This window comes from Oncorhynchus mykiss, chromosome 27 (genome assembly GCF_013265735.2).
Source record: "Oncorhynchus mykiss isolate Arlee chromosome 27, USDA_OmykA_1.1, whole genome shotgun sequence".
Lineage (NCBI taxonomy): Eukaryota > Metazoa > Chordata > Actinopteri > Salmoniformes > Salmonidae > Oncorhynchus > Oncorhynchus mykiss.
This window is the reverse complement of record NC_048591.1, coordinates 14,640,001-14,663,383: the sequence shown is the minus strand read 5'-3', so window position 1 is coordinate 14,663,383 and position 23,383 is coordinate 14,640,001. Positions and strand designations below refer to the sequence as shown.

The 23,383-nt window shown below is 47.7% G+C and overlaps 1 protein-coding gene across 15 annotated transcripts in view; it reads left to right on the top strand.

Moving 5' to 3' along the window:
* The window catches only part of LOC110507082 (histone-lysine N-methyltransferase MECOM), a 187,270-nt gene that overhangs the window by 56,142 nt on the left and 107,745 nt on the right, over window positions 1–23,383 (top strand). For 14 of the 15 annotated variants that reach the window (XM_036965531.1, XM_036965541.1, XM_036965537.1 and 11 more), the window contains exon 2: window positions 4,292–4,611. In XM_036965531.1, coding sequence (XP_036821426.1) covers window positions 4,292–4,611 — 320 coding nt within the window. Of the gene's footprint in view, window positions 1–16; window positions 149–4,291; window positions 4,612–23,383 lie in introns of those variants that run through there. The other variant, XM_036965546.1, reaches the window with a different exon arrangement.

Genomic DNA, 23,383 nt, shown 5'->3' with positions numbered 1-23,383 from the left:
GTCCAGCAAAACAACGACTTGACAGATGGCGTCCATTTTCCTTGTCTTTCCGTCTGTCTCTCTCTGTGAGATTGAGTCTCTGACAGCCCTAATCTACAACTCATCATCTGGACGTCATCTGACAACTTCCTCTGTTCTTCCTGATGTGGTGGGTCTTCAGAGGTTGTTTGGTGGTGTGAATGATACCACCACTTTTCTCATTAACATTAGTGTGTGATCTGAGAGGCATTTCAAAATATTTCCATGGAAATAATTCAACAAGATTTTATTTTAATACACTACATTATGGACATCTAAGTAGAGAGTTTGGATGGTGGTTGAGGTGTGTGTGTATGTGTGCGTGCATCTGTGTGTGTTTATGCATGCGTCTGTGTCTCTTTATGTGTGTGCGTCCGTGTGTGCATCTGTGTGTGTGGATCAAAGATTCCAGGCTGACAGCGCAGCGGTGCGGTGTCACACAGCCGTTCAGGAATGTACCGAGGCACAGGGATGTGTAGCTACAGCCTCATTAGCAACCCCACCTCCCCACCGACCCTCCCAGCTTGTCAGGGCGCGTTAGCCACAGCCTGCCACAGTCACAGGGGGAGAGGCTGCTTCCTGTGGAGGGTTTCCTGTCTGTCTGTCCTCCCTGGGCCCAGAGCAGGAGGCCCGGCAGTCCTGGCTAAGACCCGCTCTCAAATTACACCTTCATTCCCTACAAGGAATGGGCAAATCTTAACTTCCACGTAATGTTCACTTAGTCATGGATTGATGTCAATGGCAGACTAAGTGCAAATGTGAGAGTTAGAATTTTCCCCATAGTGCACTACTTCTGACCAGAGGTCTATAAAGCCCCATAGTGCACTACTTCTGACCAGAGGTCTATAAAGCCCCATAGTGCACTACTTCTGACCAGGGTTCTATGAAGCCCCATAGTGCACTACTTCTGACCAGGGCTCTATAAAGCCCCATAGTGCACTACTTCTGACCACAGGTCTATAAAGCCCCATAGTGCACTACTTCTGACCAGAGGTCTATAAAGCCCCATAGTGATACAGTATGATGGATAAAGTAGTCTAAAGTAGTGTGTTATGTGGTGAATAGTATGTCAGGCATAGCTAAGACCTACTCTCAAATGACACTTTCATTCCCTACTACATAGCGCACTACTTTTGACCAGAGGAGACTTAAAGTAATAGAACCCTTCCCAGGACACCACACACTGACGTCAAGAACAGATGCTCTACTCTTGGATTTAGTAAGAAGCCATTGCCATCTGCGCCAATGCAACATAGCCTAGATTTACATTTTTATTACTTCTAAACAAAATAACTTTTGGAGGTTTTCGTACGCTTAAAATGATGTTTTGATTCTTGCTTGAACAGTCGCTATAGATTATATTTGGTTGTGATCTTTGCAAAATAATGCAGCAGTTGTTAACTCGACTGCTGACGCTCTTTGAGATAAGCTGTAGCTAAAGCTAGCCAAAGAGCCATTTTACTGGTTGAAGTCGAAGTGTTTTTTTTAAGAATAATGCATTTGATTTGCGATGATGACACACACGTTATATTAAGCAGGACATTCATACGAGCCTTAAAATCTAATTATAATCCAAAAGCAGTGTGAAATGCACTTGGAAGCAACATGTAAATAGTTTGTTTGCTGGCGTTCTATAAGGACTCCCCCGTGTTCTGCCAAATCACCCTCGTGCGGCAATGATTGCAAACACAAAAAGGGGTCTATGGGGTCAAAAGTAGTGCACTATAAATAAGTCCTTTAGACTCCTTTGGCAGAGACACTAGTCGACAAGCAGACATTCAGTGGGCCCTATATTCTATAGTGCATCACTTCAGATCAGATCAGAGCCCCATAGTGCTCTGCTAGAAGTTGTAGTAGTAGTGCAGGGTTTACCGTGGCATCTGAGATGAGTACCCTTTCACACTAATGAGCCAAACCAACCTGAGCTGGTCTGGTTACGCATCCACCCACCATAGTTGCCAGAATCATGCTGGAAAGGACAATGTGAAAAGCAGGCATAGTTTGGTTTGAGTCGGCTCAATAGCGTGAAAAGTTGATTGTCACCTGTGGTCAATGTCGGTGTTGTAACAGAGCGGACCACACTTCCTCATCAGGGCTAGTCAGCCACGTGCGGCCTGGTCCCAAGCAGCCCGGCGAGGGTTCAAGGGTCGGCCTGTGGTGTCCTTTCTCACTGTACTCACAATTAACCTCCGCCGACCCGGCCTCAGCTTCCTCTGTTTTCACACACCGGCTGAATGATGAAGGTCAGGAAAGGGAAATATAAAACAGTTTAGAACAGCACAATGCTACCATGCAGCCTGGGGACCCGCCCAGCACCAAGCCGAGCCCCAGCTAGCCAAACAATCTGAACCAGCGGCTGCTTCACTATTGACTCTCTCTATCCCGCTCTCTCTCTCTCTCTCTCTCTCTCTCTCTCTCTCTCTCTCTCTCTCTCTCTCTCTCTCTCTCTCTCTCTCTCTCTCTCTCTCTCTCTCTCTCTCTCTCTCTCTCTCTCTCTCTCTCTCTCTCTCTCTCTCTCTCTCTCTCTCTCTCTCTCTCTCTCTCTCTCTCTCTCTCTCTCTCTCTCTCTCTCTCTCTCTCTCTCTCTCTCTCTCTGTCTCTCTGTTAGAGGTGTTTCTGGGCTACTCTACTATCACAGTAGAATCAAGCCCTTTCCTTCTCTTCAGACACTTGGCCCTGTTATCACAGCCCTGCACCACTTTCCTCCGTCTCCTGTTTATTTGAACTACCCCTACTGATCAAATATTTGTGTTTGGACCTTGTATATTTTCTCATATTATGTTCAATTGAAGATGTAGAGACGATCCTTCTTCATGGTCCTTAGTGTTAGGTCGTAGGTTAGGGGAGGACTGGTTTTTCACTCTGGGTCGGAGAAGGCATAAGCCTCACTCACAACTCTCGCAGAGCCATGTTATTAACTGTAGTATGTCATTGATTTGTGCTTGATTACATGATTAGGGACTTGTTTTGCATGGTGTATTTGTAGGACAATCATCTCCAGCTTCCATTTGGCTCATTCATCTCCCCTCCTCTCGCCTGTAACTACACTACATGACCAAAAGTATGTGGACACCTGCTCGTCGAACATCTCATTCCAAAATCATGGGCATTAATATGGAGTTGGGTCCCCCCTTTGCTGCTATAACAGCCTCCACTCTTCTGGGAAGGCATTCCTCTAGATGTTGGAACATTGCTGCTGGAATTTGCATCCATTCAGCCATAAGAGCATTAGAGAGAGCATTCATCCCAACAGTGTTCGATGGGGTTGAGGTCAGGGCTCTGTGCAGGCCAGTCAAGTTCTTCCACAAATACCATTTCTGTACGGGCTTTGCTTTGTGCACGGGTGCATTGTCATGCTGAAACAGGAAAGGGCCTTCCCCAAACTGTTGCCACAAAGATGGAAGCACAGAGTTGTCTACAATGTCATTGTATGCTACAGCGTTAAGAAGTCCCTTCACTGGAACTAAGGAGCCTAGGCAGGACCATTAAAAACAGCCCCAGACCATTATTCCTTCTCCACCAAACTTTATAGTTGGCACTATGCATTCGGGCAGGTATCGTGTTTCCACTCCAGAGTCCAAAGGCGGCAAGCTTTACACCACTCCAGCTTGGATGCTTGGCAATGCTTGGCATTGCGCATGGTGATCTTAAGCTTGTGTGTGGCTGCTCGGCCATGGAAACACATTTCACAAAGCTCCCGACAAACAGTTATTGTGCTGACGTTGCTTCCAGAGGCAGTTTGGAACTCGGTAGTGAGTGTTGCAACCGAGAGCAGTGTTGCAACTGGCGGTCCTGTTCTGTGCCCTTGTGTGGGCTACCACTTCGCGGCTGAGCCGTTGTTGCTCCTAGACGTTTCAACTTCACAATAACACCCCTTACAGTTGACCGGGGCAGCTCTCGCAGGGCAGAAATTTGACGAACTGACTTGGAAAGGTGGCTTCCTATGACAGTGCCACATTGAAAGTCACTGTGCTCTTCAGTAAGGCAATTCTACTGCCAATGTTTGTCTATGGAAACAGCATGGTTGTGTGCTCGACTCTATACACCTGTCAGCAACGGGTGTGGCAGAAATAGCCGAATCCACAATTTTTTTTACATACTTTTGGTGATGTAGTTTATTCCCCAGGTTGCTGCTGTTAATTAGAATGTGTTCCCAGTCAACTTACCTGGTAAAATAAGGGTTAAATAAATCAAATTAAAAGCAGTCTACACTGATGCTGTACTTTAGGTAGAAATAATAGAGCCTCAAGTTCTCTCTCTCACTCTCCTTCAGGTAATGGTGAGGACTTTGCCCTCTACCCCTCTGATGTTCTGGATGATGTGTGTGTGTCGGACGGATACCCCGCGGCACCATCCTCGGCCCCCCTAGCAGAGGACCACCCCTCCCCTGGCTTCTCCTTCCACTCTGCCCTCTACATGCCCCAGGACGAGCTGCCTGTTCCCCCCGACTTCCAGCTGCGCCAGTCGGGCGTCCCAAGTGTCGGTGGCGTCCTGGGCATCTGGGCACGGAGGACGCTGGATGTGGGCGAGCGATTCGGACCATATGTGGGCGAGCAGCGGGCGTGCCTGAGCGACCCCACCCAAGGCTGGGAGGTAGGAGAAACATTTGCTGTTTATTGTCTGAACAGGGGATTCTCTTCTCTCTGTTCTCTGTTATGGAGGGAGGGATGGAGGGAGGGATGGATGGAGGCATGGATTGAGGGAGGGATGGATGGAGGGATGGAGGGAGTAGAGCAGGTCTTAGTTCTTCTGTTAACTTTGTCTCTGCCTCTATGTTGGTCTCTGGGTTTTAAGTGTCCCAGTTGCTGTGGCATTTGTTGCTGAGTGATGTGAGGTGATCTCACCTCAGCCCAGTCCAAAGGGGTAACAGAGAGCGTCCCCCAGGCAGCCCCTCTGCGGTCTGTATGCTCTTAACGCAATTAAAATGAAAAGCTATAAATCCTGTCTTTAGCCCCAGTTAAAGACCTACAGCGGCCATCAGCCAATCGCAATATTGGCCAGGCCGCCCACACAATCGAAGGCAGGGGTTACAGGACAAGGTCAGAGGTTAGGAAGTCAGGTGCAGCCTCTGTCTGTGTCAGCCCATGTCTCGTTTTACACAGGGGGATAGGAGGGGGAGGGGGAAGAAGGTTGAGGTCATAAGGGTATCAGTCTAATTGAGATCCCCCTAAACAGATCCTCTCATTTCGGGATGAGAGACCTCTTACTCCTGCGAAAACACTCAGAAGTCTTTGTCCTTCTGTAAGACAGCACTAGCAACACCATGCATGACTATCTACTGGTTCAATAAAACGATCAAACACTAGATAGCATCAATGCCTTTTGATGAATAAAATCAAGGGTGTAGACAAAATAAAAAAGATGATCTAACACTGGTAGACTATGATAACCTACAGAAGGCTCCCAACCCTTAAGCCCAATTTTACGCTAGCTGACTCCTCAGTGTTTGTAGAATATCATCTCTGGTCTATATAAATAGTTTGGGTTTGGATTTGGTTTGGATGGTGGAACGGTGGTCATGGTTAGACTTGCATCATCGACCATCAGGTCTAACTGAGTGGGTTTGGCTCCGACGGGACCAATAAATGGATTCACTCCCGCCATACGTTTCTGTTCCAAGCAGCAACTTTTTGTTCACTATTTACTGCTACCATGAGACTCAGCACATCAATTGCCCCAATAGCGAAATGAAATCCTCTCTCTCTCTCTCCCTCTTTGATTTTTTAAATTATTTTTATATTTCACTAACATTGGGTTTGAATATGATTTTAAAAGTATCTGTCTCGCCCAGAGAGAGATTTACGGCTGGTTGAACAAGCTCTCGGGCTCTGTCTTTTTTTTTCCCAGGGAAGGAAATAAAGGAAAAAGGTTTCATGAATTTTAATCCGCCAATAATTTATGGGGAGCTTGAATAATATGTATTTAAAAGGAGCTGAGGATTATGGGAGGAAAGATGGGATGGCCGAGGAGGCAGCACTGTATCATTATGTTTAATTACTTCACTGACAGCGGCCCATAACTCTTTCCATTAAGTAAATAAGTTGTAAAGAATTTATGATGAAATGCCACATTATTCAGAACGGATATTCAGTCATGACATCCCTGCATTAAATATGGTAAACGCCGTTAAGTCCCCCTCCATAGAAAGCCTCGCTCCATCGCCGCACGCAAACCGTCAATATGCCAATAAGCAAGAGGGTCTGTAAAAAAAAATAATAATAATTGATTTGGTAAATGTGAGTTAAGATAGATCTGTTTGCTTTCATCATCAATTCTGCGCGGCGTGCCGGGGTGATGTCACCGACCAGGGAGCGATAAAGCGGTAGCGCCCATCTTGAGCGAGTGATGGAGGGCCGTGAGCGCCCGCCACCCGGGCCCATGACAGACCGGGGGAAGTTTGTCACCAGGGAGGCCAGCGCTCCACGCCATCACCATAAATTTGGGCATTATTCATAAAGGAATATAGTGAGTTATAGCAGAGATGCTTTATGATTACAGGAATGGGGAGTTATGGGTAAGATAGCTTCAGTAAATAAAAGACAGCCAATGTGGTTGTGAGGGCTGGAGGTCCTCCTGCTTTTCACTGAGGCCACAACAAGCCCAACCAGTCAGACCAGGTGTGTGTGTGTGTGTGTGTGTGTGTGTGTGTGTGTGTGTGTGTGTGTGTGTGCGTTGTATACTTTTCTATGTGGTTGCACGACAGATGTATACCTTGTTCACAGGAGCGTTACAATATTTCCCTCTTTTAAAAAACAACTCTGCTTGTTTTACACGGTTTCATTTCAAACCAAATGGAGAGTGTGTTTTTCTACTGTATACAGGCTTCTTCTGGATGTCAAAATAATAACAACTAGAGGACATGAGAGAAGAATGAATAAAGAGAGAGAGTTTTAGAGAGCCATGCTCCAAAGAAAGAAAGAAAAGAAGAAAGAAAGAAAGAAAGAAAGAAAAGAAGAAAGAAAGAAAGAAAGAAAAGAAGAAAGAAAGAAAGAAAGAAAGAAAAGAAGAAAGAAAGAAAGAAAGAAAGAAAAGAAGAAAGAAAGAAAGAAAGAAAGAAAAGAAGAAGAAAGAAAGAAAGAAAGAAAGAAAGAAAAGAAGAAAGAAAGAAAGAAAGAAAGAAAGAAAAGAAGAAAGAAAGAAAGAAAGAAAGAAAGAAGAAAGAAAGAAAGAAAGAAAAGAAGAAAGAAAGAAAGAAAGAAAAGAAGAAAGAAAGAAAGAAAGAAAAGAAGAAAGAAAGAAAGAAAGAAAGAAAGAAAGAAAAGAAGAAAGAAAGAAAGAAAAGAAGAAAGAAAGAAAGAAAGAAAGAAAAGAAGAAAGAAAGAAAGAAAGAAAGAAAGAAAGAAAGAAAGAAAGAAAAGAAGAAAGAAAGAAAGAAAGACAGGGTTTATTTGTATTTGACCTGGTGTTCTTCATTAGAATCAGCAGCCGGCCTCCATCGTCTCTCCCTCCTCAATGAGATCTCAGCCGAGGACTGGAACAAGCACCATTTAGTGGAAACAGCAGGGGAGAGGTGAGGGGTGATGAGGGTGAGGGTGTTATCAAGGGTTGATCTATTAGTGGAAAGACAAAACTAACTAACCTGTTGTCTGACAGCCTGGGGATCAGCATGTGTTGCCTCCCTATTACATTGGAATGTTATTTTTTGGTATTACTGTTGGATTTGATCAGGTTTATCACTGATAGATTGGAAATACATAGGTATAGCTATAATGTATGTAATGCTGGTATTATAGAAGTAGATCGCATATATTATTGTCACATAAATTGGGTCTGTATTATATGGGAACAATTATAGAATGAGGGACATACTTTTCCCAAAGCAGTTGAATGTTACTTTTACACGCAGTGATCCTTTTCCCCCTGGATACTCACAACTAGTCCATATTCTCCTTTCTTTTCTTGAGCCATGGGGCATATTGAAATTCAAACACTGTTTGTGTCCGTCCTCCTCAGCTGACCCCACCTGCAACAATGAGAGAGAGGGCCCAGCGAGAGAAAGAGTTATCCTCCGACTCAATGAGTTTTCACTGGGGTTCACCCACTGCCTCCCGCTTCATCACACTGGCCCACGGTTTACAGGTCCGGTCCACCACACTGGGCGGGGTGGTGGGGGAGGGGCCGGGACTCAGGGCCTTTGTGCATCTCTTGAGTGGGGGGTGGGAGGAGGGTGGGTGGTGTGGTGGAGATTAGAAGTGCTGGGTGAATGGGGAGTCGAGGATTAGGTGGGCTGGTCTGGTCTGGGCCTGCTTTCCAGCACAGGGCACAGTAAGGAGGGGAGGAGGTGCATGGAGCCTCTCTGCTGGTTGTCATTCAGATACCATTCAGATACCATTCAGATACCACATCAAGACCGGCAGCCAGAAACGACTAAGTAGGGCAGGAGGGAAGTAGAGCTTTAGGCAGGTTGGAATCAGGAGGAGAGAAGGGAGGGAGGTAGAGCTTTAGGCAGGTTGAGATCAGAAGGAGAGAAGGGAGGGAGGTAGAGCTTTAGGCAGGTTGGAATCAGGAGGAGAGAAGGGAGGGAGGTAGAGCTTTAGGCAGGTTGAGGTCAGGAGGAGAGAAGGGAGGGAGGTAGAGCTATAGGCAGGTTGGAATCAGGAGGAGAGAAGGGAGGGAGGTAGAGCTTTAGGCAGGTTGGAATCAGGAGGAGAGAAGGGAGGGAGGTAGAGCTTTAGGCAGGTTGGAATCAGGAGGAGAGAAGGGAGGAGAGGTAGAGCTTTAGGCAGGTTGAGATCAGGAGGAGAAAAGGGAGGGAGGTAGAGCTTTAGGCAGGTTGGAATCAGGAGAGAAGGGAGGGAGGTAGGTAGAGCTTTAGGCAGGTTGGGTTCAGGAGGAGAGGGGCGGGCCGGAGAGGGCGTGTTTTTTCTGCCGTTGTCTTGAATGAATGCAGATGTCTCCTCACTGTCCCCCTGTCCTGTGTCTCCGACGGCCTGTCGCCTCTGTCACCGGGGGAGAAAGAAGCCAAAAGAGTTTCACTCCCACCCAAAGGGACCCTTAATCCGCTGGCCCCAGCCTCTTTGACTGTCCCAGAGATGAACCCACACTACAGCGTAGAGAGCCTGCAGCCACTGGGGAGGGATAAACCTCTCTGTCATTCACCAGCTTTCAATGAACACAAACTCTGAGACTCTTTCTCTCTCTCTCACACACAAGTACTTACAAATTCCAAGTAAGGTGGCCTGGCCTTGGGAACGATCTGAAAACAAAGTATCAGTGTATTGTTGTAGTCTTAATTCAACAACAGTGAAGTCATTACATCACATTTTCAACATCCCTTACTACTCCCACTAAATGATGGCTAACTGGTGTCGTCGTGTTTACAGTTATAAGATGCGTTCCGAGTTTCAATGACCGTTGCTGCCTATAGCGTTAATGAATTGTAATAGTGGACAAAAAAGTGAATTGAAATCTGTGGTGGCGTGTAGAGAGAGACAGAATGTCGGGTCACAATCCAGTAGCCAGTGTACTGGAGTCAGTGGTGACCTAACAGCCCCCATCCATCCATCCATCCATCAATCCTTCCATCCATCCATCAATATATTCCTCCCTCCCTCCATCCCCCCATCCCTCTATCCCTCCATCCCCTCATTCCTCTATCCCTCCATCCCTCTAACCCTCCATCCCCCCATCCCTCTATCCCCCATCCCTCTATCCCTCCATCCCCTCATTCCTCTATCCCTCCATCCCTCTAACCCTCCATCCCCCCATCCCCTATCCCCCATCCCTCTATCCCTCCATCCCCCATCCCTCTATCCCTCCATACCCCCATTCATCTATCCCTCTATCCCTCCATCCCCCATCCCTCTATCCCTCTATCCCCCATCCCTCTATCCCTCCATCCCCTCATTCCTCTATCCCTCCATCCCTCTAACCCTCCATCCCCCCATCCCCTATCCCCCCATCCCTCTATCCCTCCATCCCCCCATCCCTCTATCCCTCCATACCCCCATTCCTCTATCCCTCTATCCCTCCATCCCCCATCCCTCTATCCCTCCATACCCCCATCCCTCTATCCCCCATCCCTCTATCCCCATCCCTCTATCTCTCCATCCCCTCATTCCTCTATCCCTCCATCCCTCTAACCCTCCATCCCCCCATCCCCTATCCCCCCATCCCTCTATCCCTCCATCCCCCCATCCCTCTATCCCTCCATACCCCCATCCCTCTATCCCTCTATCCCTCCATCCCTCTATCCCTCCATCCCTCTGTCCCCCCATCCCTCTATCCCTCCATCCCTCCATTCCTCTCAGAGTCTGGATGTTGAGGTTGAACAGGAACACTGCTACTGAGCACACATATTGTTTATAGAGGCCTCATTATCACACAGACACCTAATTGTAATGAGAGTTAAGCTTGCAAATGAAACCCGGCTCTGTTTCCTGGTCTTAGCAAGGGTGTCTGTGTGTGTCCGTGTACGTGTTTGTGTGTGCATGTGTGTGTCCGTGTATGTGTTTGTGTGTGCATGTGTGTGTCCGTATACGTGTTTGTGTGTGCATGTGTGTGTTTGTGCACTGAGTGAGTTAGTGAGGGAAGGGGGCTCCATTGTTCCAGTGCAGCCTGCAGCACGACTGTGACTGTGGCCCTCTGCGTATAGGGACCTTCTTCACCCCCCCCCCCCCACCAACCCGCTTACTGTTGGGGGAAATAGAGCTGTGCCCAGCCACCCTAATCAGCTTACAGCGCTAATTCATCCCCAGCTTCAGTGCCTCAGCCCCAGCTCCAGCTCCAGCCCCATCTCCAGACCCTGCCGCAGTCCCCAGTCCAAGTCCTAACTTCAGCCTCTACCAGGCAGAACACATTGCCAACATCTTCCATCCCTGCATTCTCCACCTATCCACCAGCTCCAGCTCTGCCTCTGATACAGGTGGGGGCCACACAGCCCTCTTCCCCGTTTACTTGGAGTGTGCTCCATCTTCTTAAACAGGCCCTGTGGGGCGTGTGTGTGTTTACAGTTTGTGTGCGTGCTTGTGTCTGTGTCTGCATGCATGCCATTGTCCACTCTGCCCGCTTTCGGGGCGATGAGCTTCCCTCCAATGTGACTGGAGGTCGATTGTCTTGGAGACATGGTGTCTATTCAAAACAAAAAGAGAGGTTGGGGTCTTTCTCACTCCCTCTCATTTGATTAGTAATCCCTTTCTTTGGTCTAATCTGTCGTGTTTGGTGGTGGTGGAAGGGTAGCTTGGGGGGAGAGGACTGTTATTATTGACGTTCTAATCTCGTGTGAGAGGAGCGAGGAAAGGCGAGCCACATTCAAAAGGCAGAGACAGAAAGAGAAAGAGACATAGAGAATTCCACTCCACGAGAGCACCGAGCGTGCATTCCAACAGTCATGTCTCTAGGCCACTCTTCTCTCTTTTAGTCCAAGAGAAAAAAATAACTTTACAAATTAACGATTTCCCCCCTCTATTCCTAGCCCTCTCCTCCCTCCTTCTCCTCCTCTCCTCCCCTCTCTCTCCCTCTCTCTGTCTGGCTGTGGTATCTCAGCAGGGAGGGGAAGCTAGGTTAACTAATTGAACAGGGTCAGAGTGAATTGCAGCAGGACAAAGACAGGCATCAGTGGCCCAGCCAGAGGAGGGTAGATCCACGACAACAGTGCCAGGTGAAGGAGAGTGTGGATGGTGCGGGACGGGTAGCCTGAAGGGTCAGGGGTCACAGACCTTATTAGATCTCTGAAGAATGGTGACGTGACGGGTGACGTGTTTGGGTGGTGTGGGCGGGGTTCACCTGGTAGAAAGGCTACAATAGAGAGGGGGAGGGAGGAAGTAGGGGAGGTTGGGGCACTCCATTAAAGCTAACTTCTGAACAGCCCACTCAGGCCAGACAAGTGTCTGCACACCGGATGCCCCATACTAGGCAGCGCAACACATCCTATAGGAAGGCCAAAGGAAATGCACAGAGCTTAAGTCAAACACAATGACCTACGTCTGTCTATAGGTTTGTCTACGTCGTGTCTCTATAGGTACAACCAATCTCCGTTTGTTGATTCTAAAAACAGGTGCCATTAGCTCGTATCTTAGGAACTTAGTATAAATGGTAATACTGCCTTGTAAGACATGCTATAAGACATGCTATAAGACATGCTTTATTATGTCTACTGTCACCAGCTGTTTTTGCACTCTGAGTATGTCTCTGCTCAGATAGGATGTGATGGCACATCTGAATAAGAGTCTTTAAGATCTCACACCTCCCAAACTGTCTTCTCTGTCTCCCCTAGCATTAAATCAAATCAAATCAAATGTTATAGGTCACACACACATGGTTAGCAGAGGTTATTGCGAGTGTAGCAAAATGCTTGTGCTTCTAGTTCCGACAGTGCAGCAATATCCAACATGTCATCTAACAAATTCCACAACAACTACCTAATACACACAAATCTACGTAAAGGAATGGAATAAGAATATATACATAGAAATATATGGATGAGCAATGACCGAGCGGCATAGGCAAGATGCCAGGTGAAGGAGGGTGTGGATGATGCGGGGCGGGTATGAAAGACATGTAATGTAATGTAAGATGAGTAATGCAAGATATGTAAACATTCTTAAAGTGGCATTATTAAAGTGACTAGTGTTCCATTTATTAAAGGGTCATTTCAAGTCTGTATGTTGGCAGCAGCCTCTCCGTGTTAGTGATTGCTGTTTACAATCTGATAGCCTTGAGATGGAAGCTGTTTTTCAGTCTCTCGGTCCCAGCTTTGATGCACCTGTACTGACCACACCTTCTGGGTGGAAGCAGGGTGAACAGGCAATGGCTCGGGTGGTTGTTGTCCTTGGTGATCTTTTTGGCCTTCCTGTGACATCGGGTGCTGTAGATGTCCTGGAGGGCAGGTAGTTTGCCCCCGGTTGTGCATTGTGCAGACCGGACCACCTTCTGGAGAGCTTTGCATCTGTGCATCTGTAAAAGTTTGTGTGGGTTTTAGGTGACAAGCCACATTTCTTCAGCCTCCTGAGGTTGAAGAGGCACTGTTGCGCCTTCTTCACCACACTGTCTGTGTGGGTGGACCATTTCAGTTTGTCCGTGATGTGTACACCGAGGAACTTAAAACTTTCCACCTTCGCTGCTGTCCTGTCGATGTGGATAGGGAGGTGCTCCCTCTGCTGTTTCCTGAAGTCCACGATTATCTCCTTTTTTTAGTTGACGTTGAGTGAGAGGTTGTTTTTCTGACACTATACTCTTGAGGCCCTCACCTCCCCCTGTAGGCTGTCTCGTCGTTGTCGGTAATCAAGCCTACCACTGTAGTGTCGTCTGCAAACTTGATGATTGATTTGGAGGCGTGAGTGGCCACGCAGTCGTGGGTAAACAGAGATTACAGGAGGGGGGCTGAGCACGCACCATTGTGGGGCCCCTGTGTTGAGGATCAGGGGGGTGGAGATGTTGTTTCCTACCTTCACCACCTGGGGGTGGCCCATCAGAAAGTCCAGGGCCCAATTGCATAGGGCGGGGTTGAGACCCAGGGCCTCTAGCTTCATGATGAGCTTGGAGGGTACTATGGTGTTGAATGCTGAGCTACTGTCAATTAACAGAATTCTTACATAGGTATTCCTCTTGTCCAGATGGGTTAGGGCAGTGGGCAGTGTGATGGTGATTGCATCGTCTGTGGATCTGTTGGGGCGGTATGCAAATCGCAGTGGGTCTAGGGTGTCAGGTAGGGTGGAGGTGATATGATCCTTGACTTGTCTCTCAAAGCACTTCATGATGATGGAAGTGAGTGCTACGGGGTGATAGTAATTTAGTTCAGTTACCTTTGCTTTCTTGGGTACAGGAACAATATTGGACATCTTGACGCAAGTGGTGACAGCAGACAGGGATAGGGAGAGATTGAATATGTCCGTAAACACACCGGTCAGCTGGTCTGCGCATGCTCTGAGGACATGGCTTGAGATGCCGTCTGGGCCGGCAGTCTTGCGAGAGTTAACACGTTTAAATGTCTTACTCATGTCGGCCACGGAGAAGGAGAGCCCACAGTCCTTGGTAGCAGGCCGCCTCGGTGGCACTGTATTGTCCTTAAAGCGGGCAAAGAAGGTGTTTAGTTTGCCTGGACGCAAGACGTCGGTGTCCGTGACGTGACTGGTTTTCTTTTTGTAGTCCGTGATTGTCTGTAGACCCTGCCACATGCGTCTTGTGTCTGAGCCGTTGAATTGCGACTCCACTTTGTCTCTATACATCACCCTTTTCTCCAGTGTGCACTACCCTCTCTCTCTGTCACACACATACAGTACATGTACTCTCACTCAGAAACACACACCTTAAATCGCAAAAACCCATGTTCACACACAGTCACCCAGACAGGAGTGAAAATGAGGAGACCCTTAAATGGGTGCACAGGAAGCCGAGGCGATGAATTCTATGTGCGGGGATACATCCACCCAGCTCACAGTTACCTTATCTAGGGGCTCCCTTTAAACACACTGCTGATTGTTTCCAAATGGTCTCCTGGTGGGAGAGAAAGAGAAAGAGGGGGGAGATTGAAAGAGAGAGAGAGTGTGTGTGTGAGAGAGAGAGAAACAGAGCATAGAGAGAGAACAGGGAGAAATACGGGCGCTCCAGGCACAGCCAGGCAGGACTTTTAGGCTAGACTCTCTTACATGGTTATTATGTCCTAGAATTCTCCTAGCAGTGTGTGTGTGTTTGTACGTGCATGCGTGTGTGTTTTTATGTATATGCATGTGTGTGTGTCATTTTCTCCTAGTAGCTCGTTCCTGTGTGTTATATGAGTTTGTGTGTGGGAGCGTGCGTGAGCGTGTAATGTGACCATGTCAGCTTTGGAAATGTGTGTGCGACTCACTCGCTCGCTCTCTCCCTTGTCCCAGTTCAAAGGCTAATGGGTGTGGGGGTCTGGTTTGAGAGCTCATTACCAGGTTAAGAGCTAAAACACAGGCAGGCAGGCCAGCATATTCAGACCCTGACACAGAGCAACACCATAGTCCTCTTCCAATTACTCCATATTGCTCCTCCAATTACGGTAGAGCAGATCCAACGGGAGAGCTGCCACCGTGGAGAGGAAGCAGAGGCCCGATGGCTGTAATGAGGTCCTAACCCGTACAGTGGGCCATTATGGCATAATGCTTTAATTTGAGCCATATGATAGCCATTGCGTGTCTAAGTTATTGAAAAGTCTATATTTGTGAGCTTACCCTCACCTCTTTATGTGGCCTGGGTTCTGAGAGACGTTGTAGACTCCATAGAGAGAGAGAGAAACACAAGGGGTATTGATACGGTACCCTGTGGCACACCTAAGAGCTATCGCTTAAGACAAACACCCAAAACTTGATATTGACATATACCCATACCAGGCCTGAGTTCAAATATTCTTTGAAAATACTCAAATACACTGTGATGCATTTACCCCAGTTATTTGAAAATAGTATTTCAAATAAGTTTTTGAAAATACTGTCAAGTTCAATTTGGTAGACTGTTTTGATTTTACAAATAACAATTCAAATAGTTTTGAGCTGTGTATTTGAAAATACTCAAATACACAGAAAAAGTATTTTAAATACCAGATAGTAAAATACACATGTATTTGAACCCAGTTCTGACCCATACCATATTATTAGTGCCCTGAGTTTATCCTTACCAGTGACCACATAACTTGATCAAGAAGAACTCTGGGCCCTACTCTAGTTTAACTCAGGGCCTATCTCTTACCGTTACACATTGATCCCATGAACATGTGGATCCATGTAGCTGTGTTTGAGTGAGTGTGTGTGGAAGCGTTGGGATCTTCCAGTCAGATCTGAAATAACACTACCTTATTTCATAGTTGTGCTTTTCTTAGAAATCATCTCAGCAAAAACATATTGCGGTGCACAGTACATATGCTGTGAATCAGGTTTCATTTGTGCCAAGCTATATTTGCTATTTGTATACGTTCAGATCAACTTCAGGAATGTTATTTTAACTTTGTTACGTCAGTATCTTTTTCATATCCAACATTGTTCATTGTTTAAAGAAATAAATGAAGTAATAAAAAGCCAACTCTTATTGGATTAGACGGCAAGCATATCTTCATGTGTTTTGCATTACTCTTTTCTAAACTTCTGTGTGAGGTAAGTGACTGGGGCTAGACATGGCAGTCACCCTGCAATCCACACATAAATGCAGCCCACTCATCCGCGGACAAAGTGGGACAGATAAAGTTTCTCCTCCAACCGCTGAGAAAGAGAGAGGGTGTGAGAGGGAGAGGGAGAGGGAGAGAGAGAGAGAGAGGGTGTGAGAGAGAGGGAGAGAGAGGGTGTGAGAGAGAGGGAGAGAGAGGGTGTGAGAGAGAGGGAGAGAGAGGGTGTGAGAGAGAGGGTGTGAGAGAGAGGGTGTGAGAGAGAGGGAGAGAGAGGGTGTGAGAGAGAGGGTGTGAGAGAGAGGGAGAGAGAGGGTGTGAGAGAGAGGGAGAGAGAGAGAGGGAGAGAGAGGGAGAGAGAGAGAATATAATAATAGAATAATAGAGCAATAGAGTGAGAGAGAGAGAGAGAGAGAGAGAGGGAGAGAGAGGGAGAGAGAGGGAGAGAGAGAGAGGGAGAGAGAGGGAGAGAGAGAGAGAATGTCAGAGTGAATGAAACAATGAGCGAGTTAAAGGATGTACATGTCTATTGTCAGTGAGAGATTGGGAGGAAGAAAAGGGACAAGTACTGACTGGGAGATAGATTCCCCGGCGCTTTGAAGGGAACGTTCCAAAGTGTCCCCGTGCAGTCCCATAATAGGATTTTCCAGACTCCAGCAGGTATTCTGAGTGGGACTTTGTTTCTCAGGACTCCCAGATAAGGGTTAATGGAGCCCGATGGTTCCTCGGCCGCACAGACGCTCGGGGAGGCTACGCCACTCCCACCCATTGGCCTGCTTTGTCAGCACCAATCCGTCAGAAAGGATTTCTCCCCCGGACTAAAACTCAGCAGCCATTTCTGACACATCCAACGAACCTAATTGTTGTCTCCCGCTCCTGTCAAGTCCTAACGAGTTAGCATCTTCCGCAAGGATGAGAGAAAGTCTCACGGAAATCAATTTCTCAGCCGATTACACTTTGTCATCAGCCAAAACAAAAAAAGAAAAGGACAGAGAGCAGAGCTGTGGGATCTCTCTTCTCTCTCTCTCGCCTCTGATTGTTCCCTCTTTTTCTTCGGGCCCATTTTTATGGTCGCTTCCTTTCCCCTCCAAGACACATTATGACAGGCATTGTAATCTCTTTAGAGCCATGGGGACCCTCTCTTTCACACTCCTCTCTGGCCCTGAGTGACAGCGGGACAGGATCCAACTGCTACCCAGAGCCATAAATCAACCCACCGCCTGGCACGGCTGGTGCACTGCTGGACCGGCCTACACTTCCTGAACCACTACCAGTTCCTGCAGGGGACAAAAAAGCCTTTGTGGGTTTCTTTGGGCAAGCCAGATACAGGTCCTCTCCCTTTGAGAGCGCTGAGGTTTATGAGCGACGCTGCCGAGAGGGGCTGTGGGAGGGCAGGCCAAACCAGAAGGAGAGAGAGGGAGTGGGGGGTGGGGGGTTAAGAGGGAGAAAAGGATAGTCCAAGAGATGTGACAAACAGAAGGAAGAAGATCATAGCAAGAAAAAAGAAAGAGGGAGAGAAGTTGAGAGCATTGCCATGACCTCCTCCAGTGAAGTGCCTAGGTTTTGTCCCTCCCCGCTGGGCAAAAACTTTGTTCCACATCATTTCAACCCAAAGAATCTATGTGATGACATTGAATCAACGTGTGGAAACGTAATGGGGTTTGCAAACTTCTAACTTCTAACTTCTAACTTCTAACTTTCACACAACTTTTAACAATGACATGGTGAAATGTTTTGTTGATTTCACGTTGAATTCACGTTAGTTGACAACTCAACCAAATATCAATAAATAAACTGACGTCTATGCCCAGTGGGTCTTCATTTATCTAACAGATTCCTATTTTTTACCCCCAACCTACTTTCACTTCAATAAACTATAGAAACAGCCAGCAGTTCAGTGCCCCAGACCAGCCCTCTTCATGATGATCCTGTTCATGCAAACAGGGGCCACCATTTTACCTTAGACAAAACTAAATTAATACAGCTAGGTGCAAAACTGAAACAAAAAAACATTTCAGGATTTCCCTCACCAAAAGTGGCCTCCCACACCCCATTTCCCCATCCTCCATCCAACCTCCATCTTACCTCAGTGCTTCACCGTCTCCACCTCAGCGTCAGCCAGTTAGAGACGACTGTTTTCTTTCGGACACAGATCAAGACATTACAACCGCCCCGGGACCCAGGGGGACCATGTTGGGATGCTGTTGTGAAGCTTCTGACTCCGCCGTAAATCTGGTGTGGGTGTCCCATCTCCGCGGTGCCTGTGGGATGAGAACGCCAATGAGGCGTGAGGGTGAACATTCCTGGGCCGTTCTCACAGAAACCCCTGGGTTTTCGCTCCCGGCAAAGTAACACTTTTCTCCCGCTTCTGACTGGTGCGTCTCTCTGCAGCTGCCCAGCTGTCTATCTTTCCACCCTACTGGAATGGCGCTCTCCTCCATCCTCCCAGACTTTTAGTGTAAAACTTTTCCCGGGAACGTTGCTTATTTAGCGTATAGCGCCGTGTTTGTGTTAAATGATGAATATGAGGCACCGTCATGTGTGTTATTCCACTGTCTATGAAAGATCGTTCTACTGCCAAGCGGCTGTGCACCAATGTGGATTTTTCCCATAATCCACCAGCAGTAGTGTGTCTGTGTTGTAGTCGAGCCACAGAGCCCTCAGTGTGTGAAGTCTGTGGAGTCTGCTAATATAATGAGTAGAGAGTAGAGACTGTGCATGGCCATGAATACACTTCTAGGGAACAGCCTTGTTAAGACCAAGTGCCTGGGAAAGATTGTGGTTATTCTGGGTTGTAGTAGGTAATGGGGGAGATTTGTGGTCGGTAGTGGTAGCAGTCGGGGACTGTGTGTGGTTGTTAGGCCATAGAAATAAAATTACTAGAGGCGAGAAAGCTTCTCAGACCACAGCAATGTGATTGGACCACTCATGGGAACACTCGATATGGCCGCCGGTCTGCCCATCACAGAACATTGACTTGAATTGGAATGTCTGCTCTAGAAATTATATTTCTATGGCCAGGGCTGTGGCAAACAGGTTGTACTTGGTGTAGCTCTAGTCTACTGTGTGTGGTGGTCTGGGTTGTGCTGGATCCGGGGCCTGTGTACCTCAGACTCTCCTCATGGGCCAGGCCTGTTGGAGCCTCATCCTGCTGCAGCCTCAACCTACTGCAGCGGTGACAGGCTGGGTCCGGGGCCTGTGTACGTCAGTCTCTCCACACAACAGACAGGTTAGCCACGTTAGCCAGATTTTTCACCCAAATGGAAATTCTGCCCGTCACCTCTCCTGCCGCCTCCAACCGCCTCCCCTGTCCAATCCGTCACTCCACGCCGCCGGCCGTGCAAATAGGCCTGCCACTCTCACTGTCATCAGGGTAACGGATGCCCCGTCGTTACTGCAGGGCGGGGCGAGGTGCACCCAGGTCCACTCCCCAACCCACCCTCTCTGGTGATGAGCTTCCCCTCCCTCAGCAGTTGGTTAGGAAGGAAGGGCAGTGTAGAAAGGAGGAGGCGGGTTAACACCCCCCCATCACTCCCCCTCCCCTCTACCCCATCTCTCTGGTCCAGACTCAAAAGCAACCATAAGAAGAAAATAAATCGTGTCCACCGCCCGGACTGGTAACCCAAACGGCCGTCATAAATAACAGGGGCCTATTTGAAGGGGAAGATGGGGGCATTAGAAGCTATTTACACTGCGGTAGCCGTGCCATCGATCACGAGCAGGCGGCCCATAGATAAGAGAGCTCTGATGTCATGGTTATTTATGATGATCTCTGACAGTAAGGCTACAAAGAGATTTTCCGGCCGACAGCTCCATCCGTTTTTTGGGGATATGATGCATTCTGTCGTCAGGGAAACAATCAGGGGTGGCTGCCACAACGGCCGGCGGAGCGCCACGGATGCCTGCCCCTGATACACAACCCCTCAATCCAGCCCTCCCTCCCTCCCTCGCCACCCAGACAAATGGCATAAGTGTGATTAGGCTCATAAAAAGGGGGGAGAGGGGAGACCTCTGAGCCAGTTATGTCTCTGTTCCACAGCATCATGTACAGTAGTAGGAGACTATGAGGCTACATGGAAGCCTATGGAAGAGCATATAGAGAGTGTGGACACACTGGTGGTGGACACACACACCGCTACACACACACACACACACCGGCATGTTCGCTGGGGCTGGCGTTACACACACGAGGCCCTAGCACGCATACAGTACCAGTCAAAAGTTTGGACACACCTACTCTTTATGTTTACTATTTTCTACATTGTAGAAACTAAAACTATGAAATAACACACATGGAATCATGTAGTAACCAAAAAAGTGAAAGAAATCAAAATATATTTCAGTTTTCAGATTTTTTAAAGTAACCACCCTTGGCCTTGATGACAGCTTTGCACACTCTTGGCATTCTCTCAACCAGCTTCATGAGGAATGCTTTTCCAACAGTCTTGAAGGAGTTCCCACATACGCTGAGCACCTGTTGACTGCTTTTCCTTCACTCTGCGGTCCAACTCATCCCAAACCATCTCAATTGGGTTGAGGTCGGGTTAAGCTGGTTAAGTGTGCCTTGAATTCGAAATGAATCACAGACAGTGTCACCATTAAGCACCATCACACCTCCCCATGCTTCACGGTGGGAAGCACACATTCAGAGATCATCCGTTCACCTACTTTGCGTCTCACAAAGACACAGCGGTTGGAACCAAAAATCTCAAATTTGGACTCATCAGACCAAAGGACAGATTTCCACCGGTCTAATGCCCATTGCTCGTGTTTCTTGGCCCAAGCAAGTCTCTTCTTATTATTGGTGTCATTTAGTAGTGGTTTCGTTGCAGCTATTCGACCATGAAGTCCTGATTCATGCAGTTTCCTCTGAACAGTTGTTGTTGAGATGTGTCTGTTACTTGAACTCTGTGAAGCATTTATTTGCTCTACAATCAGAGTTGCAGTTAACTCTAATGAACTTATCCTCTGCAGCAGAGGTAACTCTGGGTCTTCCTTTCCTGTGGTGGTCCTCATGAGAGCCAGTTTCATCATAGCGCTTGAAGGTTTTTACGACTGCGCTTGAAGAAACTTTCAAAGTTCTTGAAATGTTCCGTAGTGACTGTCTTAAAGTAATGAGGGACTGTCATTTCTCTTTGCTTATTTGAGCTGTTCTTGCCTTAATATGGACTGGGTCTTTTACCAAATAGGGCTATGTTCTGTTTACCACCCCTACCTTGTCACGACACAACTGATTGGCTCAAACACATTAAGAAGGAATTTGATTTGTTTAACACCTTTTTTAGGTTACTACATGATTCCATATGTTTTAGTTCATAGTTCTGTTCTCTTCACTATTATTTTACAATGTATAAAATAGTACAAATCGAGAAAAACCCTTGAATGAGTAGATGTGCACACGCATGCGCACGCACAGGCACACGCCGACCAGGGCACAGAGATTACTGTAAGCTGTAAAAAGCTGTCTTAAGCTGAAAAAATTGGCCGAAGAGAAAGAGAGAGAGAGAGAGAGAGTCCCTGGGCTGTAGCAGGAGAGGTGGAGAGGGGTGGAATGAAGTTAAGAACAGGAGTTTGGCGCGGCTCCCCTCTTTCTGTGTTTTCAGTTGCAAGCTCCTCGAAGCAGATGCAGGAATATTGTGAATATTAGTGAGGAACTTCTAGCCTGGGTCCAATCTCAGGGACTCTCCAAGAGAAGGCAGGCTAGATGCGGGCTTCGAACGCTCATTACCCCCTCAAGACTGCCCCTACCTATTCCCCACACCCCCACCTCCTCCTCCTCCTCCTCAATACACTCACGACTTCAAAACAACAACACAAAATGCACAAAACAGCAAAACAACAAGATGTGTGGAGTCTAAGTCCTGCCCAGCCCTGATAACAGTTGCCGGGGCTTTAAATAAGCAAACACATGTGTCCGTTTGATGTGTCCCTTATCTTGGCAACTAGAAACACTCCCAGAGTTCTACAGCGAGATCAAATTCCTTGCAATTAATCTGCAGTTTTTTTTTCATATAAAAAAACGTTGTCGGAAAAAACACTCAAGCACAGGCCGTGTCCACACGCGGCCTGGCACAGCGCTTCCGGGGGCTTTCATGCTGCTAATGAGAAAGTGTGCAGAGAGAGAGAGAGAGCTGGGGAAGTATTTGAGTGTAACTCCTTACGGACTTGTTGTGTAGCTCCTTAACACCACATGGTTCATCTCAGATGAGCAGAGAGGGAGTTTATAGGTGATGACAGCTGAGAGGGAGAAACCGTCCTGGCACAGAAGAGCTCTCACAGAGGAGTACAAAGAGTCAGTGGAGGGGGGCATTACTCACAAAGGGGTGGGGTGTTCAAGGGGAACGGAGAGACACAATACAACGGGGTCAGCACTGGGTCACCTAAAGTCCATGAACTGGAGGCTCCTGTGTGCTGTCACAGGCATGAGCAGTCCCGTCCTCACCCAGAGACACACAGACAGACGGACAGAGTTACAGATACTCACCACAGCATGCACGCGCGCACGCACACACACACACACACACACACACACACACACTCAAACAGTGTATTAGGAGGAGTGGGTGTGGGGGAATCATTGGGATGGGATGGAGAGTTCTCTCAACTTTGCCCTCTCAACTCTGACCCGTGTGCTGACAAACAGCAAGGCGTAAGGCATGGATGTTTCCATGGTGACACTCTAGGGTCATGATGAGGTTAGAGCACTTCCTCATTCCTACAGGTGCTGCCGTAATATCTCCTATCAACTGTGTGCGTTGGTACAGTGTGTGGTAAGTGTGTGTGTGTGTGGTGTATTCATTTGTTAATTTGTTCATTCGTGTTTGCATGCATCTGAGTGTATGTGTGTGCTTGTGCGTTGTGTGTGTGCCAGGTCCCTGTCCATGCTGTGTAGTAGGGTGCTGATTGAGAGAGGGCATACAGAGGTCCCCAGTGCCAGTATCCGACAGAGACACTGCAGACTACTTTCCGCAGACTACTTTCCGCAGCCCACCAATGGATGAATCCTCCACGCCCGCGGCAGCCCCTCGTCCCTATCCCAGCCTGCCTTGGGGGGTGGGGGGTGGGGGGTGGGGGGCAGCATCTTTTGTTAGAGGACAATGTGGGTAATAAATCTGGATCTGGTAAATAGCCCATGAATAAAAGGGGATTTTATCCTCGGTGGCACGTGGAAGATTTAGTGCGCGATGCAACATGCATCTTCAGAACATCTACAAAGTGGTCACTCAGCGAGCTTTAAGAGGCATAAAAAGCAGACGGTAGTTCATTAAACATCCAACATGAAGATGGGCTCACGGTGGGTGATTTAGC